The sequence below is a fragment of the Hyalella azteca genome, unplaced genomic scaffold (assembly GCF_000764305.2).
Source record: "Hyalella azteca isolate HAZT.00-mixed unplaced genomic scaffold, Hazt_2.0.2 contig15682, whole genome shotgun sequence".
In the NCBI taxonomy this organism is placed as follows: Eukaryota; Metazoa; Arthropoda; class Malacostraca; order Amphipoda; family Hyalellidae; genus Hyalella; species Hyalella azteca.
Genome location: NW_025945524.1, coordinates 173,077 through 196,370, shown reverse-complemented (window position 1 = coordinate 196,370; position 23,294 = coordinate 173,077). Strand labels below are relative to the sequence as shown.

At 40.6% G+C, this 23,294-nt stretch overlaps 1 protein-coding gene across 1 annotated transcript in view; it reads left to right on the top strand.

Annotated features, from left to right (window-relative positions):
- Positions 1-21,317, top strand: part of LOC108678489 (kinesin-like protein unc-104) — a 33,312-nt gene extending 11,995 nt beyond the window's left edge. The window contains 25 exon segments of the mRNA XM_047884592.1: positions 801-1,003; positions 2,095-2,212; positions 2,855-3,027; positions 3,326-3,375; positions 4,582-4,869; positions 6,797-6,934; positions 7,461-7,579; positions 7,935-8,117; positions 8,798-8,966; positions 9,724-9,814; positions 11,092-11,207; positions 12,467-12,523; positions 12,934-13,082; positions 13,706-13,870; positions 14,539-14,659; positions 15,146-15,248; positions 15,534-15,717; positions 16,107-16,626; positions 16,858-16,915; positions 18,024-18,126; positions 18,413-18,932; positions 19,428-19,588; positions 19,854-19,975; positions 21,004-21,062; positions 21,212-21,317. Of these exon segments, the coding sequence (XP_047740548.1) occupies positions 801-1,003; positions 2,095-2,212; positions 2,855-3,027; positions 3,326-3,375; positions 4,582-4,869; positions 6,797-6,934; positions 7,461-7,579; positions 7,935-8,117; positions 8,798-8,966; positions 9,724-9,814; positions 11,092-11,207; positions 12,467-12,523; positions 12,934-13,082; positions 13,706-13,870; positions 14,539-14,659; positions 15,146-15,248; positions 15,534-15,717; positions 16,107-16,626; positions 16,858-16,915; positions 18,024-18,126; positions 18,413-18,932; positions 19,428-19,588; positions 19,854-19,975; positions 21,004-21,062; positions 21,212-21,317 (4,076 nt within the window).
- Positions 21,318-23,294: the final 1,977 nt, after the last annotated feature.

The window sequence follows — 23,294 nt, the reverse complement described above, 5'->3', positions numbered from 1 at the left end:
ATGCTAATAAATAAATTACATGCATTATGGTATTGAATAAACCATACTGCAAGCTTGCATAATTTGCAATAAACCTTAGACAAGTTACAAACAGTATTGAATATTGTAAATAAATATTACAATAAAACGCTGAGCAGTGCGCGAGCGTTAAAGCAATGTGTAATGGACTCGGTAAGTTATATATGCGAGCGATATATGGTAATAAATAAGTTACAAGCAGTTTAGTATTGAATAAACGCTGAGCAGGGCGCGAGCGTTAATGAAAAGCATCGCATAAAAATTTAGGCATATCGTGTCGTATGTTGGGTAAGTATTGTTTGAGTGTCTCTCTGTCTTAAGACTCAGTCAAGTGATTGACTTTTATTAAAGATATGATGCAACTTACTCGATCATGACGGTCCCGTTAAGCAATGTGTGATAGACTCGGTAAGTCATATATGCGAGCGATATGGTAATAAATAAATTACAAGCATTATGGTTTTGAATAAACCATACTGCAAGCTTGCATAACTTGCAATAAACCTTAGACAAGTTACAAGCAGTATTAAATATTGTAATTAAATATTACAATAAAACGCTGAGCAGTGCGCGAGCGTTAAGCAATGTGCAATAGACTCGGTAAGTTATATATGCGAGTGATGTGGTAATAAATAAATTACAATCAGTTTAGTATTGAATAAACGCTGAGCAGTGCGCGAGCATTAAGCAATGTGTAATGGACTCGGTAAGTTATATATGCAAGCGATATGGTAATAAATAAGTTACAAGCAGTATTGTATTAAATACCCACTGGTCGGCAGTGCGCGAGCGTCGGGGCGCCAAAAGTCCCGTGGAGACGCCTGGGTCTGGGGAGCCCGCCGACTGGCAGTTCGCGCAGATCGAGCTGCTGGAGAAGCAAGGTATCGACCTCAAGGAGGAGATGCAGAAGCGCCTGGTCACGCTCGAGGAGCAGTACATCAAGGAGAAGGAAGAGATCGCCAAGCAGTTTGATAAAGAAAGAAAGGTCGGGGTTTTCTGTAATTTGCTGCATTGAAACTTATTATCTCATGATCTTTAGATTCATTTTTTTGTAAGTTTTTGTGTTTAAGTTATTGTTTTGTTTTTTCACCTTGCTCATTTTTAGATGTTGTCATACTCTAGAGATAATGAATCGCTATGCAGATTAACACGGAAATAAATGTACCATTTTTAGCGCATTTTCTCATTTATGGAAAAAATGCACTATTGTGCTCGCCATGTCCGTCTGTCTGTCTGTCTGTCTGTCCGTCTGTCCGTCCGTCTGTCCGTCTGTCCGTCCGTCCGTGACCTCAAGTTTTCGTCGCTGAGAAAATGCGCTCTCTGTCACTCACTGCAGTAATTACTGAGTTATATTTTTTATTTATTTGTTGAATTAAAACTGATTGGATTTGTGGTTTTTCATGATCTTTAATCTCATTATCGCCAAACAGTTCGATAAGTATAGAAAAATCTGTCGTTTATAACTTTGTAAAAACCTGTATTGAAAGTTATTTTCAATAATTTGCTGCATCAGCACTTGTTGTTTTTTCATGATCTGAAGATTTATGATCTTCAGAGGTCTTTCTACTCAGAGTTATTTAAAATCCCACTCAACATTTATCTATAATTCATTTTTATTTTGTTTCTTGGAGATCTAAATAAGCGTTCTCCACACCTCAATAATAGTCGGGCATTGTGATGTCTGCACGATTATTGTGAGACTTTCGTACGAAATTTTCGCGGCCTGTACAGACCGATTAATGTCACGTGCGAAATAATGTTTATAATATTATGAGTATATATGATAACACGCTTTATGTAATGTGTACAATATTACGAGGATACATGATTATACGCTTTATGATGCATAATGAAGACAATTTGAGGGAATTTCGCCTATAAATTTGATTTTCAAGCAATTACTGACATTATTAGACTTGACCACTTAATTTATGTCTGTTTAGTACGCAGCAGAATAGAAGTTGTCTTTTAGAAGTCAGTTGCAAAGAATTAACCAACAAGAATTCAACACTGTACGTTCTACATACTCTTCTTCCAAATTAAAAATTGCTTAAAATCTTATTTTTTGTGTTACAGAACTACCAAGCTCGCATCGACGCCCTGCAGAAGCAAGTAGAGGAACAGAGCATGACCATGTCCATGTATTCATCATACACGACTGATGACTTCGCCAACAGAGATGACGATATCTTCGGTGAGTATTTATTATATAGTTCTGTAGATTCTGATCTTAATTATGTGTACTGATATCGATTACTATTTTTTTTAAAGAATTGTAAAAAAACTACTGTTGCCATCTAAAAATTGCGTAAATTCCTGATTTTGATTTAATTGTTATTTGTTGGGAGACTAAACGATTATCTGTCTCGTTAAATTTCAAATTTATACTATCAAACTTCGGTTCAGTCGGAAGAGAGACCAAGTTGCTAAAGCAGCTTTTTCTATATAAAAATATAACGAAAGCTATGTAATTTTGAGCATAACTGATTTTATCCGAAAAGACAACATTTGGTAACGGTAGAAGGTTTGTTTGCTGAACCGAAGAATAAACACGGATGCTCTTAGAAGTTTTCAAAATACTCTCAACATTAAGCAAATTTCGTATCCACCTCATCATGTCCGTATTTCATTCATGTCCGTATTTCTATTCATGTCCGTATTTCTATTCATGTCCGTATTTCTCTAACCGTGCGCATAGAAATATTTCTTTGACATGTTGATCCGAAGCCTCGCATGTACTGTTTACTGTAAACCCTTTGACTGTTCGAACTGAACCCTCTGTTTGTTTACCCTAAACCCTCTGTTTGTTTGCCCTAAATCCTGTTTTTGTTTGCAGTAAACCCTCTGTTTGACGCAGAGTGTCACTGGAGTGAGAGGGAAACTTCCCTCGCTTCATGGGCTCTGCGCAAGTGGAAGAACCATCAGTTCACTTCCCTCAGAGACGATCTCTGGGGTAATGCTATTTTCCTTAAAGAAGCTAATGCCATTTCAGTCGAACTCAAGAAAAGGGTAAGTCAGCTCGACTCGAATGTTTTTTTTTCTATTGACATATTAAGTTTTCCTTTCAATTTTTATTGCAAAACGGGGCCCTGGACATGTGTCATTGGCTACAGTCATCTCAAAAAGCTACCTAATCGAGCTACTTAATTTTTTAGATCACTTTATAATGACTATCAAGCAGCTCAAAGTTATATCGCCATATCGTGACCACAATAACCATTTGTGCGCTAATTTCGACGTCACACTTTCACGTGTAATATACATCCCTTCGTGATGAACTCGGTCATTTCTTCTGCCTTGATATGAGTGTGACGGCAGTAACAGCGTCACGCATTACTGGACGCTGAAGAAACTGAGGTGAGTGCACCACGCATGACTCAAGAAACGCTGGTGAGTGCGTGAGTGCTGGACTCATTTAAGATATTGAGAGCCAGCATTTGTTGCTGGTATGTATAGTTAGCTAATTGACGTGGGATCAAAATCTCTTCACAATTTCCCGTGATGAACTCGGTCATTTCTTCTGCCTTGATATGTATAGTTGCTGAAACTCTGCACACCTGCTCCGTTTAGCTTATTCACTCTAGTTTTTATTAGTTTATTTGTTAGTATTTGAATATCAATCGTTTTTGAATGTATATAGAAGTAGTTCCCGGATTTATCCCATGAAGCCTACTAATCTTGAAAAATTTTCCGCTCGTGAAAATATTTATATTAGTTTATTCATTCAGACATTGTGTTTAATCCAAGTAAATGTAATTTAATTAGAAGAATTTTTCGATAAATCATGCAGCCGTTGTAAAATTTTTATTCATTTCTTCACTCATGAGACGTTAAGTTCACTTTCACTTTCGTTCACACTTTCCAAATTTTGATGGCAGAAATTTAATTTGTTTCCCAAACAACACGCATCTTTCAGTTCATTTTTAAACATTGGTTTTGCATGGGTAACCTCACTATTCGTTCACTGAAACATTATGCTGTCTGGACCTACCAAGTTCCTAATATTTTTCCCTTAACAACAAATCCTCTGATTACTAAATTACACGCATGCTCATTAGTGCCGAAATTGGTAGCATTGCGAAATAGTATAATTCCTACTTTAGCGTAATGTTAACTGTTAGCATAGTAAGTTTATTCGAAAAGGCATTTTTCTCCGTTTTCGTTCATTTTTTTTACACTCGTTACGTTTCTGGCTTCCCGGCGAATATTTGTTTAAATCGTGTTTACAGACGACAATTAATTAAAACATTATTTTATACACATCGTAAAAGAACATTCATTGATTACCACAAATCATCCGTGACTATTAAATATGTTGCTACAACATATTATTATTTCCTTTTGAGCACTGGCTGACATTTTTGCCCTTTCACCTTGTATAGGTTTTTGATCACAGGCAACGTATATTGGCAGTTTAGCATACAATCTCAGGTTACAAGAAGTAGCTTCAACTTAACATTTTCTTGCCGTCTTTTGCACTGCAAATACATGCACACATATCCAAGTGAAAGATATTTCTCGAGGAATTTCACTCCGACTCTCGATTTTGGTCGCCGGCTCTAGGCAGCGCTTGACGCTCATGCGTGAAGTCTACGACTCCGGCTGTCTGTCGCCCACCGCTTCTAGCGTATACAACAATAACCTGATTTCATCGTTGTCACACGACATCGTCTCCTCAAAAAACGCTAAAAACGCCCAAGCGCTAAACAACAACTCCTCTGTATGGGCTTTCTTCACCACAAACGCACAAACTATGACTTTGGAAGAACCCTGCGTCACGGAGCTGCCCATGCCTCATCAACCTGCTCCAGATGTCTCCCATGGGTTCACTGCTCGTCTTCGGAATCAAATGTTAGTTTCCTGGAGTTTTTCCAGACTTATTTTTCTCTGTGGCTTCGTTTTTTTGATAACGAGAGAACGAGGTATGTGTGAACCAGTTGACGGGAAATGCTGCAAAAATTTCAATTTTTTAATGAGATGTTGTACTCGTATTATCACGCATCAATAAAATACCATTTACCAGAGCGTGTGCTTGCACTGTTTTATTGGACGTGTATTTTCACTGAAATACATTGAGCAAAACTTTCCTAGCTTGGAAATGAATCAGTGTTCCTTATTACGCATGGCCGGGTTTATTGCATATGTATTCGCGCTACGCATCCTCTCCTTGATTTGCATCGCTCTGAGTTGTCATCAAAAATCAATGCAATCACTTGACAAGGAATGATGTGAAGTTAGATGCAAATTGAATGACGGAATTCGACGCGTCCAGTGTACGATATAGCATCGCCGTTTCATACAGCAGATGCACGTATCTCTTGAACTGCAATAATTTAGAATGTTGAGCGAGAAGTAAGTTATTCAATGCGCTGACAAAATATAAAAGTAAGATACAATTTCAAACCTGCTTCAGAACGGTTTTTACTAGGAAATAAAATGAACATATCTTCTTACCTGTTCACTTTTCTCTCTGCGTGATTTATTAACACCTTCATATTTATCCACTGAACTATAATCATATACCACATCTTATCTACATCCTATATATTCAAAATTCTTCACACGCATCTAAGTCGTTCCTATTAATTTGCTTCTCGATGGTTCATTTGAGTTTGCCGGCTTCGCTGCCGCTCAAGACTTTATTTTTCTAGGCAGCTTAATTTAATGATGTTATGGATAGAATTTCTATCTTCTTGATCACTCTTCTCAATAATATATTTCCTATGGATTTTTCTTTTCATTCTTCTATATTCTTTAGGTTAATATAATTGTAAATTTTAGTCCTAAATTTGCGAGCCTTAAATAAATCCACAGACAATATTTGTTCCTGGCTTCCTTTGCGGTATTTTCTCGTAAAAATTTAGTTGCATAGGAAAAAGTTAAAAATTATAACATAAGAATTTGAAGGAAAATGTCCATTTTCAGACAATGCTCTGAATACGAGTCGCACTTTATACTACGGTCTACTCCGCGCACGTCATTGTTGTTTCGTCAGGAGGTTTTTTCGCATGCTGCAATGCCTGCGTTTTTTGCCCGTGTTTTTAGTGATCATTTTCGAGAGGTAACTTATACGTTGCTCGAGCTTGTTATGTTTTATTTCGGATTGCATGACCGCATGCATGCTTTACATGTGAGACTTGAACGACTGACACGAGCTTCCTTCCTGCATTCTGCTCGCATGAGGCGACATGTAGTTCCCTTATCCGTTGGCTTCGAAAAAAAGGCATGTTTTGCTGGTTTCAGATTGAACAAATATAGGTAATTACGGGTAGTTAATTAAATTCTCACTTACTAGGATACATGCTAGTGGTTCACCATAAATATTTGGTATAGATATTATTTATATATATTATCAATATTATGCGAGATAACTGATATTGATGATTAGGAATAATTTCTTAGTTGAAATATTTCTCTCAATGCTAAAACCGCTCATAAGGTTTTATCCCCCTTTTTATTGCGTGATTTTTTTGTCAAATTGTTTAATTGGACTACTGCGAGCTAATGTTCTATGATTTTCAGATAATTTGGAACTGACATGGCATTAGCTATCAAAATTTGTAAAAATCTTTCAACTACTACATTATAAGCCTCCTGGAATCCTACCCAATTCCTTGAAGTACCGAGAAATTTTTCAATCTCAATTCGACGCAGATAAAGATTGGAGCTGAAATAGCAAGAGCACTCGAAAAGTGTTATGATTTTTGCACTATTATATAAAAAGCCTCATAAACAACAACATTCATCCTGATGGTTTTTCAATTTTTATTGAACGCAGACAAAGGCTGGAGCTGATGCGCGACATGTACAGCAACGACGCGCAGTTCTCGCCTTCGTCGCCAGACTGCAACATCGACAGTCTCACGGGCGGTGACCCCTTCTACGACCGGTTCCCTTGGTTCAGGCGTGTCGGCTGGTGAGTATAAGCGGTTCTCCTGGTTCAGGCCTGTCGGCTGGTGAGTAGAACCGGTCCTGTAGGACCGGTAAGCGGTTCCCCTGGTTCAGGCGTGTCGGCTGGTGAGTGTGAGTGTAAGCGGTTCCCCTGGTTCAGGCGTGTCGGCTGGTGAGTGTAAGCGGTTCCCCTGGTTCAGGCGTGTCGGCTGGTGAGTGTAAGCGGTTCTCCTGGTTCAGGCGTGTCGGCTGGTGAGTGTAAGCGGTTCTCCTGCAGGCGTGTCGGCTGATGAGTGCAAGCGGTTCTCCTGGTTCAGGCGTGTCGGCTGGTGAGTGCAAGCGGTTCTCCTGGTTCAGACGTGTCGGCTGGTGAAAGCAACTGGTTCTCCTGGTTCAGGCGTGTCGGCTGGTGATTCCGAGGTAAATGGCAGGTTGCAAAATAATGAATAAATATAAAATGTTTTGTGAAAGCATTAGAACCTCGAATTATGTAGTTCCAGTTTCTTGGCACACATCCTTGAATACCCTGCTCACGAGTACGTGTACCTGAGNGGGTACGTGTACCTGAGTAACCTGCTGCTCCCTGTACCGCTGGTGCACCGCGTGGCGATCGTCAACGAGCGCGGCGACGTGAAGGCCTACCTCAAGGTGGCCGTACAGGCCGTCGCTGGTGCGTTGTTATCTTGATTATTGTTATTGTTACTATACTTATTATTATTAATTATTATTATCTTGATTATTGTTATAATTTCTATCATTATTATTATTGTTTATTATTATCTCGATTATTGTTATTATTACTATCATTATTATTATTGATTATTATTATTATCATCGTGCTTATTGTTAATTAATTATAATGAAAGGAGGATGTCACTGAGATATGAAACATTATTATCACACCTCGTTGGATGTAATAACTGATGGACGATGGTGAGGATAATGACTTATATTGATGACGCTGCACACAAATATAATGTAATAATGAAATAGAATAAGCAATAATGATGACGCTGCACACTCAGCGGACGAGGATTGCTCAGCGCCCCAGCAGAGCGGCGGCGTCCGCCAGTCCGCGCGCATTAAGTTCAGCCCGCCGCCCCCCGCCCGCCCCCGCCCACACAAACCGGCGGCGGGGGGCGCCGCTCCCGACGACGAGCGCTACGTCGAGGGGCAGTCTGATGGCGCCGACGCCGCCAAACTTGAAGGTTTCAGTCTTGTTTATTGTTATTATTAATATTATTGTTATTATTAATCGGCATTGCTATTGGAATAATTTATATTAACTAATTTTTTGGTATGTGTTGGGTGAGGGAATTCAACTCCCGCGGATCGGATGAACTCGACGATTCAAGCGTACAGTAATTTATATCAGTAATTTTTAATCAGCATTTCTTCTGGAATAATTTCAATTCAATTACTCTTCGTACGATTGTTTGGTGCTGCGACTACGAAGACGTGATGTTTGGTTATATTCAGTTTCTTATTTCCTATCTTCGAGCGACACAAGATTCTGTTGTGGGCCTCAGTTTACTATACACTCACCGCTATCCGATTTTTCCTAATAATTTTTTGCGAGTGACAAAAACAACCACTAATAATTTAGAATATTTTGTATTTTAGCTAATATATGTTTTAATCTATGAATCTGTTTTACTCTTATATTTTCTCAAAAAAATGCAAATCTGAACTGCGACGTTATTAGACCAAAGCTACAAGATTTTTATCATACACATCATCTTGCATCGCAAAGAAGTATACATGTTGCCTCATGGTATTGGATGTTTCTAGCATTAAATCTAGCATTAAAATAAAGTATATCCACTGGAGATCAAGTCATTGTTTTGCTCAGTATATCCACTGGAGATCAAGGCATTGTTTTGCTCAGAGTTGGGTGAGTCGGACTCAGGCCGAGGCGACAGTTGTCTGAGCAGCACAGCTGAGGAGGAAGAGCTTCCCCCTCACCTCAAGCTGGGGCAGGAGTTCACCTTCAGGGTGACGGTGATGCAGGCCTACGACGTCGCTCCTGAGTACACCGACGTCTTCTGCCAGTTCAAGTCAGTTCATTATTTTATTATTATTTAACTCAGTTTATTACTTTATCTGCCATCTCGTATTATAATTGATTTAATTAGCATGGTATTGTTGAGCAATTTAAATGTATCAGGAAATTTCAATGACATAGTTTAAATAATTTTTAAGAATAGAAATAATAATAATAATAAATTCATTGCATTTAGAGTTATTCTGGAAGATTACTGTATTTTGAGGGAATGGAGAGTAGGGCAATATTGTGGTTGAAAGGTAATGTGTAAATGAAGATTCATGTCATCGACATGTTCATTAAATTTCAAGGATGGAGTGTATGTCTATAGAGTTGTTGAAAGGCGGCTTGGTAATGTCAATTGATGCCACTTCAAATAATTAACTTTCAGATTTTTTATATTATGCATGCAAATAGCGTCTTCTGCAGTTCATGTCAACTTTGAACAAACTTCTATCAATCGTAAGAGCATGTCATTGTCAGCTTACTCAGTTTTTTGACGGGTGGACTTTTGTAAGTGTCGGTCATGGATTTATTCTGCAGGCTAATATTCATACGCTCCAACATTTTGCGCGCAAAATCATATTTAGTACAATATTTTTAAAAAGATATTTGGCATAACTCTTGAAACAAGTATGATTGTTGTGTCAAGTCAAAAAGCAAAATTTGACTGTTTTTATTTCACGATAAAAGAGACTAAAATGTTATAACCTCTGCTCATTCCCAGCTTTTATCTCACTTTGTAATGCACTCATGGGAATTTTCTCCAGCTTCCGACACCGACACGACGAAGCTTTCTCCACGGAACCCATCAGCAACACCTGCAAGGGGCCGCCGTTGGGCTTCTACTACGTGCAGAACGTGAGAACTTTACATAGAACTTGGTTAAGAATTTGGAACGTTCCCAGACTTTGATTGGGAACTTAGGCAAACCTAGTCAAGAAAAGTACAAGAATTGGCGACAAGCCTATTCTTCAATGCCGAAGATATTATACTATACTATACTATACTATACTATACTATACTATACTATACTATACTATTTGCTGTGCACCTCGACTGCTGCTGTGCACCTCGACTGGTGCTGTGCACCTCGACTGGTGCTGTGCACCTCGACTGCGGCTGTGCCTCCGTACTGTGTGCCCCTACTACTCTACCTACCGTCGGGCCCCGTACCCCGTGGTCCACTCCACCTTCCGTCATTTAGATTAGGATTGATTGTTTCAATATTTATTTTCGTGTTTAGAATGTTCCGCTAGTTATTTTCGTGTTAGTGTTTTCGCTAGTTATTTTCGTGTTAGTGTTTTCGCTAGTTAGTTCCACTATGTGCTTTCGTTGTTAGTGCTCGTTTTAGTAAATTTAAGGGTATTTGGTTTTCATTTCCTTCGTTGAGGTTCGGTGGCAGCTTAGGGTTAATTCTTCGGACCCAATTGGAGTCGGTCCTGCACTCAATTCCTTTACACTATACTATACTATACTACTAAACCTTCCAGAACTCGGTTGAGAACTTGAGAAACCTTGCCAGAACTTGATTGAGAACTTGAGGAACGTTGCCTGACTCGATTAAGAATCGTAAAAACGTTTCTTGAACTTGAGAACGCCAGGTCGTTGACGTATCATTTTTTTGTGTATTCAAAGCTTGAATTCCATTCTATAAGTACTTCCATTATATCAATGCGATTCGGTTATCCAGAACGTGTGATACTTTCATATAGCGCGACATTCGGATGAAAGTATTCTTTCCTCGATGTACATATTTCTTCCTTACAAGTTTTACCTCCGGACCTCGGTAGTGGTAGAGATCGAAATAAGTCACTACAAGCCTCATATGTCTTTTGCCTATTGAAATTATTATCTCTAATGTTACATTCCTTTTATTTCGCAATTGCAATAATCTTCTGACTTAAATTCCGAATCTTCTTTGGCACTCATCGTTGTGAGTTCCCGCTGTGACGTAAAGTCACAACTTAGAACGCAGCACTCGAGATAATGTTAGAGTTTTTAATATTAGGAGTTAATTGCGCATTTACATTTCCACTACTAACATTTCCACACATCTAGGATAACTTGCAAATGTTATTTTATACTCATAGTATTGCACTTTATCATTAAGAAAAGCGCGAATTTGCATTATGCAGATTACCGTGACAGTGACGAAGGCGTTCATCGAATACCTGCGCACGCAGCCTGTCGTGTTCGAGATGCTCGGCCACCACGACCCCCAGCAGCGCCTTAAGACCGAGCCTCCGCACCCGTGAGTTGCGGTCTTAGCTTTGCAATAATATTATTATATCAGTATTATTAGGATACTGTCATTCCTACAGTATAATTAGATCAGTATAATTAGAACACTGTCATTCGTCCAGTATAATTAGATCAGTATCGTTACAACACTATCATTCGCACAGTATAATTAGATCAGTATCTTTAAAACACTGTCATTCGTACAGTATAATTAGAACACTGTCATACGTACAGTGTAATCAGATAAGTATCTTAAAAACACTGTCATTCGTACAGTATCTATAATTGAATTAGTATTATTAGTATACTGTCATACGTACAGTATAGTTAGATCAGTATTATTTGGACACTGTCATTCGTACTGTATAATTAGATCAATATAATTACTGTATACTGTCATTCGTACAGTATAATTAGATCAGTAGCATTAGAACAGTATCATTCGTACAGTATAATTAGATCAGTAGCATTAGAACAGTATCATTCGTACAGTATAATTAGATCAGTAGCATTAGAACACAGCCATTCGCACAGTATAATTAGAAGGAAAATATCAATAGAACTCTTTAATTAGAATAATATATGTGAGACAGTATCATTAGAACAATTTAATCGGAACAATATTATTGATACAATATATCATTAGAACACTGTTATGAGAATAATATCATCAGAGAGATATCGTTAGGACAGTATCGCTAAAACATATAGCAAAGCGTTATCATTCGAATAATATCATTATAAGAATGTGGTGAGAACAGGAACATAGAAGTTGTTTTGCCAAACTCAGCCCATTGAAGAATTGGTGAAATTTAGAGTCTACTAATTCTATTTCAATATCTCCATTTTAGCAGTCATCGAATATATAAATATTCGTAAGGGGTTATGCAAATCGAATGCAATTGGCTTATACCTGATCCACGTATATTCAGTTATGGTTTGTAGCGACATTGTTTAATAAATGCATTCCTTCGTTAATTAACATTTGGATTGCAAGCTCGATGCCTTTACTGTTCAAGTACTGTTCTTTAACTGAGCTCTCGTGTAAATTTTTTTTTACTAGTTGGATGGTTGATTTTTCCCTCAACAATGTGGCTGATTGTGATCTCAAATGTACGAACTTATATTCTCAGCCATGTGGCTGAGAATCAAATATCATTTGTCCCAATTTATTATCTCAGCCTTGTGACTGATTTTATCTATCAAATCTCAGATATACCAATTTATTTTGTCAGCCGTGTGGCTGATTTTACCTATCAAATTTCTCAGCCGTGTAGCGCCCAAAAGGCTGCAGCCACCAGCCATCCCCATCAGCCAGCCAGTTCGGTATGGGAGCAACGCACGTGCAAGGCAACAGAGCAAACAACAAGCAATCGAGGAGCTCTTAGGCACCACACAACCTGCTCTCGTGGATGCTCAGTTATCACTCTCAGTTAACACGTTAATTAACATTTAGATTGCAAGCTCGATGCATTTACTGTTCAAGTGCTGTTCTTTAGCTGAGCTATCGTGTAAATTTTTTTTACTAGTTGGATGGTTGATTTTTCCTTCAACAATGTGGCTGATTGTGATCTCAAATGTACGAACTTATATTCTCAGCCATGAGGATGAGAATCAAATATCATATGTCCCAATATATTATCTCAGCCATATGGCTGAATTTACCTATTAAAATCTCTGATATAACAATTTATCTTCACAGCCGTGTGGCTGATTTTACCTATCAAATTTCTCAGCCGTGTAGCGCCGAAAAGGCTGCAGCCACCAGCCATCCCCATCAGCCAGCCAGTTCGGTCAGCCAGGTTCGGCACACTTCAGTGCCCGACGACCTCGCAGGTGCACGCCAGACATGACCTCCTCGTCTGGTTCGAGATTTGCGAGCTGGGTGAGTAAACGTTGAGATTTGCGAGCTGGGTGAGTCAACGTCGAAATTTGCGAGCTGGGTGAGTAAATGTTGAGATTTGCGAGCTGGGTGAGTAAATGTTGAGATTTGCGAGCTGGGTGAGTAAACGTCGAGATTAGCGAGCTGGGTGAGTCAACGTTGAGATTTGCGAGCTGGGTGAGTAAACGTTGAGATTTGCGAGCTGGGTGAGTCAACGTTGAGATTTGCGAGCTGGGTGAGTCAACGTTGAGATTTGCGAGCTGGGTGAGTAAATGTTGAGATTTCTGAGCAGCTGAACGCCGCCATCTTCAAAAGCTAATGTTAAACAGTTTCGAATTTTGAAGTTTCCAAACGATGAGAGCAGGTTATGTTCTGAATATTAAGTCTGAAAATATTAACCTTTACCATGCTTCTAATCTCGTATGTTTTTATTCCTTCTTTACAATTTGTGATACTCAGGTGGTTTAAGTACCTATTTTTGCGACAGGCGCTCGAAATTCAAGCTGGCATAAAAAATCATCATTTACTAACCTCGTTCTTATGTTTTCCCTCTTAAAATTTTATGTCGGAGCCTAATTAAGGCAATAAATTGTACCATACTCGACTGAAAGATATATGTCGTGCAGCCCCCAACGGCGAATACCTGCCTGCGGCCGTGGACCACGGCACTGACCTGGCTTGTCGTGACCTGCACCTGCTGCATCAGGGCATCCAGCGCCGCATACGCATCACCATCGTGCATGAGAACACACACGACCTCGTGTGGCGCGACGTGCAGGAGCTTGTTATTGGTCAGTGGCACGCGGTACTGCTTCATTTCTGTTTACTTATACAGTAGTTACCGTCAATAATACTCATATTTGAAAATAGTAATTACCGTCAATAATATTCTTATTTGAAGGACTGGTAAAAAGGGTAACCACGCAACTTTATTTTTCGTTGATAGTGTTACTGCTTCATTTGTATCTGCTTATACTGTACTTACTGTCAATAATATTCATATTTGAAAATAGTAATCACCGTGAATAATACTCATATTTGAAAGACTGGTAACAAGGGTAACCACGTAACTTTATTTTTCGTTGATACAGTAATTACCGTCAACCTCACGCGTTACTGCTTCATTTTGTTTACTTATACAGTAGTTGCTGTCAAAAATATTTGTATTTGAAAGACTGATAACAAGAGTTATCACTCGACCGTAACTTGTGTTTTGGTGGCATCCAAATGTTGCTTGTGCCGACGTATCGATAACGTGTTACTGATGTGTTACTGATGTTGTTGTTATGTTACTGGCATACTGTTTACGTGTTGCTGTTGTTGCTACTGCGTATGGCTGGCGTGTGACTGCGTATGGCTGGCCTGTTACTGCGTATAACTGACGTGTGACTGCTAATGGCTGACGTGTTGCAGCACCTGACTGCGTATAGCTGACGTACTGACCCCTCTGTACGCACAGGCCGCATACGCAACACGCCTGAGAGCCACGATGACGACAACAGCGACACCTCCGTGCACTCGCTGGGGATCTTCCCTGGCGAGTACCTCGAGCTGCCAGGGGAGGACCGCACGCTCTTCAGGTACTCTGCACGCTGCGCAAATTTGTTGCTGACGCAAATTTGCAATTATGCAAATTTGACGCAATGTTATTTGACGCAAATTTGACACAAATTTGCAATTACGCTAATTTGTTGCTGAATGAAAATTGTACAAACACGCCTCGATAAATACTTATAATTATGCATTTATGCTTCGAAGCTTAATTGACTGTTTGTATTGGGTTTAAGTTATATAGATGAGGATATAGTGTTGGTATCATTGAAGTTATATTTGCGTGAGTGTCGATCAACCAACGCTTCACAATCAATGTCTGTAATGTTTAAAGATTATAAGGTTATTTGCATGACATGCCTTACTTTTTTACTGTTTTGTAAGATTTGATAAAACGAACGTTTATTCTTGACAAAACTCCGCATTGTGATTAAATTTGTTGCTGATTTTTCAGTCACGCCTGCTAAATTTGCAGAATTTATGGCTGATTTTGTTTTACAACGCTGGATTTCCAGGTTTGAAGCTGCCTGGGACTCTTCCCTGCACAACTCGCTGCTGCTGAACCGCGTCACGCCCAACGGGGAGACCATCTACATGACCGTGTCGGCTTACCTCCAGGTCCTTACTTCCTTTCTTTCGTTACCCTTAAATATACTTTATTGAATGCGTCCTAAAAAACTACTTGAAAAAGTCAATGTTATCAATATTCCCAAATGAAATTGTAATATTCAATCTTACTAATTTTCCCCACGGCTTGCAACTGTTATCATAGGTGAACGTTTATCAGCGGGCTGATGATGATATTTCCTCTGGCTGACCACTGCTAACATAACATTTGCTATAAGCCCTAACACTAATATCATAATAATAACAATATTAATAATAATCTGATAATCTTGGCAGCTGGAGAACTGCGTGCAGCCCCTGACCATCACGAAGGACCTGTGTCTCGTGCTGTACGGGCGAGACTCGCGCGCCATGCCGCGGTCTCTGCGCTCGCTCTTCAGCGGCGCCTACAAGTATGGGCCTGAGGCCAACCGCATCACCGGCGTCTACGAGGCCTACCTCAAACGGGCCTCTGAGGCCGGTACGTCGGCCAACAGATTCTGGTTGTTGCTAAATGATTATGTGACAGGGGTAAAGCTCGAAAATTGAATGGGCAATATTGTCAAAATAGTGCCAGACTTTCTTACGAAAGCGATAATTTGTCAATTGTGTAGCATAGGTTATTTATTTTCAATTTGTCATTAGTGAAGCATAGGTTAATTATTTTTAATTTGTCGTTTGTGAAGCATAGGTTATTTATTTTTAATTTGTCATTGGTTTAGCATGGGTTATTTATTTTTAATTTGTCATGGTGTAGCATAGGTTATTTATTTTTATTTTTCACTTGCGTAGCATTGGTTATTTCTTTTTCATTTGTCTTTTGTGTGGCCCAGCTTTTTAATTTTAAAGTGTCTTGTTTTTTTTTCTCAGGCACGCAGCGGCGCCAGCGTCGAGTGCTAGACACGAGCAGCACGTACGTGCGAGGAGAGGAGAACCTGCACGGCTGGCGGCCGCGGGGAGACTCGCTTATTTTCGAGCACCAGTGGGAGCTTGAGAAGATCAAGCGCCTTGCGGACGTCGAAGCCACCCGACACAGGATCCTGCTGGCGTCTAAGCTTGCTGCTGATGCCCTGTACAATAACAAACCTACACCTCCGCCTCCTGCCACCACCGTCGTCGCGCATCATCACGACTACACCAAAAGTGAAAAAGAAGTTGCGAATCTCGCGGCTAAAGCCGCACAAAGTTCCCCGGTACGCATGGCGAGTCTCACCAGTAACGGGTCCGTAGACTCCGAGAACCTGACGGAGGCGCAGAAGCAGCTCCTTATGAAGTACGTGCGCCTCATGCAAGGGCGCCCCGCCCAAGAGCCGCCCCTTGAGGCGCCCACCACGCCCTCTGATGAGAAGGACACAGACTCGACGCAGATGCCGGTGTCGGAGGCTCAGTGGTAAGGGCGAGAAATGTTATTTTTGTATGAAATAGTAACTTTAATACGTATTATGATATACGTAGAACAGAATGATGAGCATCTCTCTCACGACTGGATTGAACTTTATATAATTTTTATCACATTTTTCCAGTTGTAGAGTAGATTAGTTGCTCAAGGTAATGCAGCCTGAAGATTTTTTCAGTTTATTTGCGAGGTGGAAGAAGTTCGCATCTCACCCGTGGTGTCCAGGAAGGGATACCTTAACGTGCTCGACAACCGCACCAACACTTGGGTCAAGCGATGGGTGGTGAGTCTCACGTTATTGCTTATATTACTCTTACGTTTCGTGAGTATTACGCTGCTTACGTATTGCTAGAATTAATACAAATATTGTTATGAGTGTGTGTCCACGTGTGTTTTAGTTCTGCTAAGAAAGCGATACCTATTAGCTCGAGATAAGAAAACCATACAAGTTCTAGGTCATAAAAGATACTAGCTCTAGGTCAGAAAGCGATACTAGTTCTAGTTGCGTCCAATTTGTTATCAAAACAATGATAAAATGTGTGCATGATTGACTTTTGAATTTAACTGTCATTTTTTATTATCCTGATTCAAAAATGATTTAATACACTATAAATGATCGTGAAATGAAATATTAATGCATTTAAATGCCATGAAGGATGATTATCGTGATGGATGAATGTCATTGCACATGAATGTCACGGCTCACCAAATTAAAGACTGATAACAAGAGTTATCACTCGACCGTAACTTGTGTTTTGGTTGCAACCAAACGTTGCTTGTGCCGACGTATCGATAACGTGTTACTGACGTGTTACTGATGTTGTCGTGTTACTGGCATACTGTCTACGTGTTACTGGAGTTTTTCTGCCTTGTTATTTTGGTGTTACAATCCTATTACTGAAGTGTCGTTTGAGTGTTGCTGCATGTAACTGCGTGTGACTGACGTGTGACTGCGTATAGCTGACGTGTGACTGCGTATAGCTGACGTGTGACTGCGTATAGCTGACGTGTGACTGCGTATAGCTGACGTGTGACTGTGTATGACTGACGTATTGCAGCATCTGACTGCGTATAGCTGACGTGTAACTGCGTATAGCTGACGTGTGACTGCGTATGGCTGACGTGTGACTGCGTTTAGCTGACGTGTGACTGCGTTTAGCTGACATGTGACTGCGTATGGCTGACGTGTGACTGCGTTTAGCTGACATGTGACTGCGTATAGCTGACGTGTGACTGCGTATAGCTGACATGTGACTGCGTATAGCTGACATGTGACTGCGTATAGCTGACGTGTGACTGCGTATGGCTGACGTGTGACTGCGTATAGCTGACGTGTGACTGCGTATAGCTGACATGTGACTGCGATATAGCTGACATGTGACTGCGTATAGCTGACGTGTGACTGCGNCTTCAGCGAGGCCTACAAGTATGGGCCTGAGGCCAACCGCATCACCGGCGTCTACGAGGCCTACCTCAAACGGGCCTCTGAGGCCGGTACGTCGGCCACCAGATTCTCGTTGTTATTCGATAGTTGCATGGCAGGGGCAAAGTTTGAAAAATGAATGGGCAATATTGTCGAAATAGTGACAGCCTTTTTTACGACGGCGATAATTTGTCATTTGTGTAGCATAGGTTATTTATATTTAGATTTTCATTTCTGTAGCGTAGGTTATTTATTTTTAATTTGTCGTTTGCGTGGCATAGTTTATTTATTTTTCATTTGTCGTTCGTGTGGCCCAGCTTTTTTTACTTTTAAAGTGTCATTGTTTTTTTTTCTCAGGCACGCAGCGGCGCCAGCGTCGTGTGCTGGACACGAGCAGCACGTACGTGCGAGGAGAGGAGAACCTGCACGGCTGGCGGCCGCGGGGAGACTCGCTTATTTTCGAGCACCAGTGGGAGCTTGAGAAGATCAAGCGCCTTGCGGACGTCGAAGCCACCCGACACAGGATCCTGCTGGCGTCTAAGCTTGCTGCTGATGCCCTGTACAATAACAAACCTACACCTCCGCCTCCTGCCACCACCGTCGTCGCGCATCATCACGACTACACCAAAAGTGAAAAAGAAGTTGCGAATCTCGCGGCTAAAGCCGCACAAAGTTCCCCGGTACGCATGGCGAGTCTCACCAGTAACGGGTCCGTAGACTCCGAGAACCTGACGGAGGCGCAGAAGCAGCTCCTTATGAAGTACGTGCGCCTCATGCAAGGGCGCCCCGCCCAAGAGCCGCCCCTTGAGGCGCCCACCACGCCCTCTGATGAGAAGGACACAGACTCGACGCAGATGCCGGTGTCGGAGGCTCAGTGGTAAGGGCGAGAAATGTTATTTTTGTATGAAATAGTAACTTTAATACGTATTATGATATACGTAGAACAGAATGATGAGCATCTCTCTCACGACTGGATTGAACTTTATATAATTTTTATCACATTTTTCCAGTTGTAGAGTAGATTAGTTGCTCAAGGTAATGCAGCCTGAAGATTTTTCTCGTCAATAATCAACTTTAGGGACGTTCATTTCAACAGCTGTGTATGTTCTTACTGGGTTATTCATTGTGGGGGAAAAACATGCAGCGTTGTCCATAGCTGCAGCTTTCAATTACCTTTTCTTTACCAAAGATATTTCTGTACTTCCACTATTTTACTTTCCCTATAAACCGCGATTGAAATTTTCTTTTTTCGCATTCTTAGAGCACTAATTTTTCTACTCATACTGTAATGCAAAACTAAATTAAAAAAATATTTCAGCTGAATTTTCTACCCATATTGCAATTTAAACTTAATTTAAAAACATATTCTCAGTGAGCCGAGCCTTGTCCCCGCTGTGGTTGAGCCGGACGAGCAGATCCCACTAGGTGGTTCAGCGAGCCTGCAGCAGCACGAGCAGCAGCTGCAGCAGAAGTCTGCTCGTGATTCTGCTCCTCCTTCACCCGACGACTCTCGCACCTCCTCGCCGCTCGTTGGTACGACGAGCTATACATCATCCACTGAAATCATTACTTTAAAATTTAACGTTCATATTGCCTTTAAAATCATCTTGTTGCCGTTTACTTTGAAAATTAACGTACCGTAGCAGTTTGAATTTGGTCACATAGTGAACGAACTAAATACCTCATCGTTTATAAAATTTCTTCCTTAATATCACCTCCTGTCGGATAGTATATAGTATATTTGAAAAGTTCATCACAAAGAAGCTTAACCTAACTTATTTATTCCTGTGTTCACCAGGCATGCAAGGACCACAGTTTATTTGCGAGGTGGAAGAAGTTCGCATCTCGCCCGTGGTGTCCAGGAAAGGATACCTCAACGTCCTCGACAACCGCACCAACTCTTGGGTTAAGCGCTGGGTGGTGAGTCTTACGTTATTGCTTATGTTAGTGTTCTAATATATGTAATAGTGGTTCTAATAGGGTAACATAGATTAGGCTATGAGTGTAAGTGTCCGCGTGTGTTTTAGTTCTGGTCAGAAAGTGATAGGTACTAGTTGTAGGTCAGAAAACTATACTAGTTGTAGGTCAGTAAACGATACTAGTTCTGGATCAGAAAACGATACTAGTTCTGGGTCAGAAAAAGAGACTAGTTCTGCTCAGAAAGAGATACTAGTTGTAGGTCAGAAAACGATACTAGTTCTGGGTCAGAAAACGATACTAGTTCTGGGTCAGAAAACGAGACTAGTTCTGCTCAGAAAGCGATACTAGTTGTAGCCTTGTAGGTCAGAAAACGATACTAGTTCTGGGTCAGAAAACGATACTAGTTCTGGGTCAGAAACGTACTAGTTTTTGGGTCAGAAAACGATGCTAGTTCTGGGCCAGAAAACGATACTAGTTCTAGTTGCGTCCAATTTGTTATCAAAACAATGACAAAATGTGCGTCACTGCAGCGCAGTGGTTATAGGGCCGCTGTATGCGCAGTGACGACGGTAGAGCGGCACCGAGATGGAGGAGCTACGTAGACGTGGGTTCGAGCCCCGGGAAGTTCAGTTAAAGTCTCGGTGTCGCTAGTGGACGGCGCATAGTCGCATAACACGCTGTGCCTGAATGTCCCTACACACGCATAACACGCTTCGCCTGAATGTCCCTACACGCATAACACGCTGCCCGCAACACGCTGCGCCTGAATGTCCCTACACGCATAACACGCTTCGCCTGAATGTCCCTACACGCATAACACGCTGCGCCTGAATGTCCCTACACGCATAACACGCTGCGCCTGAATGTCCCTACACGCATAACACGCTGCGCCTGAATGTCCCTACACGCATAACACGCTGCGCCTGAATGTCCCTACACGCATAACACGCTGCGCCTGAATGTCCCTACACGCATAACACGCTGCGCCTGAATGTCCCTACACGCATAACACGCTGCGCCTGANAGAGTGCCCAACTCGTTCAGGTGAGCACCAGGAGGTGATGCTCAGAGTGCCCAACTCGTTCAGGTGAGCACCAGGAGGCGATGCTCAGAGTTTCTTATATCTAATTGTGTTGCATTAAAACAAAAAATCAGTACGTTCAAAATTTAAATAATATAAAAATGAATGATAATGATAATGATATCACCTGTAATAGCATCGTTGTTGTTGGTCAGGGTGATGACGAAGCAGCGAGGTTATCTGCTGCAGACGCTCAGCGACCGCGACATGCAGGACTGGCTGTATGCCATCAACCCGCTGCTGGCCGGACAAATACGGTGAGTGCTGCGATACTTATCATTTAAACTACCATTCATTATTGTTCTCATTGAAATATTTTATATATCCCGGTCACACTTGAATCTGTTCCTTTGTATTTCTCAATTACCGAGGCTAGGCCTTTGACCAGACTATTTTCATTTTGCTCTGCGGTTGTGCCCTTGTTGATTCAAGATTATTTTGAGTTATTTATTACTAAAATATGTCATATCAAAAACCAATAAAGATCAAAAAACAAAGAAAAATATCTCTTCGAAAGGTCACTGTAGATCGGTGAACTAGTCGAGAAAAATAAAAGAATCGGTGACAGGCCTATCCAGGCCTATTCTTCAATGCCGAAGATGTTGTGAAGATGTTGTGCTCTTGCTGATTTGAGATTATGTTGAATTATTTAATGCTAAAATATGTCATATCAATATGATCTTCTGGAGCAATATTCTCGAAAATAATTACGATGATCTGGTGTATATGTCCTTTTTTGAAGCAGTTTAGTAAATTTTCGAAGGAGATTGTAAAGTTAAGACCAGGAGAAAACGGTTTGCACCGATGTAGGCGAAATTTTAAGAAATGCATCTCCAAAAAGTCAATCGAAGTTAATTTTCATGAAAATGTCCATGAATGCAGAAATGAAGCGCAAAGTTTCTCTCATCGTGAGTAATTTTGAGAATTTTACCCCAGAGCATCCATTTCTCTTCAGTTCGCCTTGAAGAATTTCAATGTCGTCGCGCTTTTTCCTCCTCCTGATGAAAATGTTGAAAAATATCGCTTATATGAAATAGAAAACTCACGTAAGAATATCTGAGGTCGATGTTGTAACTCGAGAGGGCTAGATATTTCTAGCCTTCATCAGCTTAGAGTTTGTTAACTCCTGCTCTTCTTAGCTGATACGAGTTGTAGAAACAACACTCGCTCCTCATCGTTTGTCTTATTTCCAATGCCTAATAACACAAAAAAAATCGATGAACCATGCAATTTTGTATGCAGGAACAAAGATCTCATTGCACGCTTGTTTTTGAGTAATCATCATGTGCGGTCAACACAACTTATCGCTCGACTCAATAACTTATCGCGTGGGAGACTTACATTTTGACACTTAAAAACTCATACGTGTCGGAACTCTATTCTTTGAACCTTAACTACTCTACTGATCAAGCTAAGGACGATGTGATATGAGCCACAGTTCTTGTAGTTTTCAGAAAAATTTTTTTTACATCGTGCGGTGCAGGTTTTAAGTTCATTACTTGCTTTGAAATATAGTTGAATTTTGGAGTATCGCCGTATTCAAAATTGGCAGCTAATCAGTAACAGCTAGCCATCCTCCCTTCCATTGCCATCGATATTTTCAAGATTATATGAAATTTTAATCTCTTTAATGCCGTCACAATTATTACCTGAAAAGTTTTTATCACTTATATATCCTGATTTACGAGGTGCAGTTGATAAATGGCCGTGGATTTGTGTGTGGTTGCCTGTCGCCCCACGCAGCCATAATCCGTCTGAAGCGCTTAGTGTCTACTAAATTCAGGTTTCAACGCACTGGCTAGCAATGTTTTCGTGTTTTCCACCGAGTAGTCTGCCTGCATTTGGCAAAAAAATCTGAAAGAATGTCGACCTTCTATGTGAAAATTTTGAGCCTTTATTTCCATGATCAAATCAATTTCTCTGGAGGGATGGTCCTTGAAAAATCGTGTTAAATTCCGTAGAAAAAAATAAACGTATTTTTAGCTCGACTTTGGCCGTTTATTTTCTATGAACGGCAGAAAACAGTTTCAAATATTGTGCTAAGCCTTTTATTAGCTTAGTGTTATTTTCAGATCTACGCTTATTTAGAAATATTTTCGAAGTTGGTTATTTATACCGGTGTGTTAGCTTGAATGTGTCTCAGGATTGCTGGTGCTTCGATTAAATGTTCATTTTTTCAATTGATATATTTTGGAGGGCGAACACTGAATGTATTGTGTCAGAGGTAATGATAAAAAT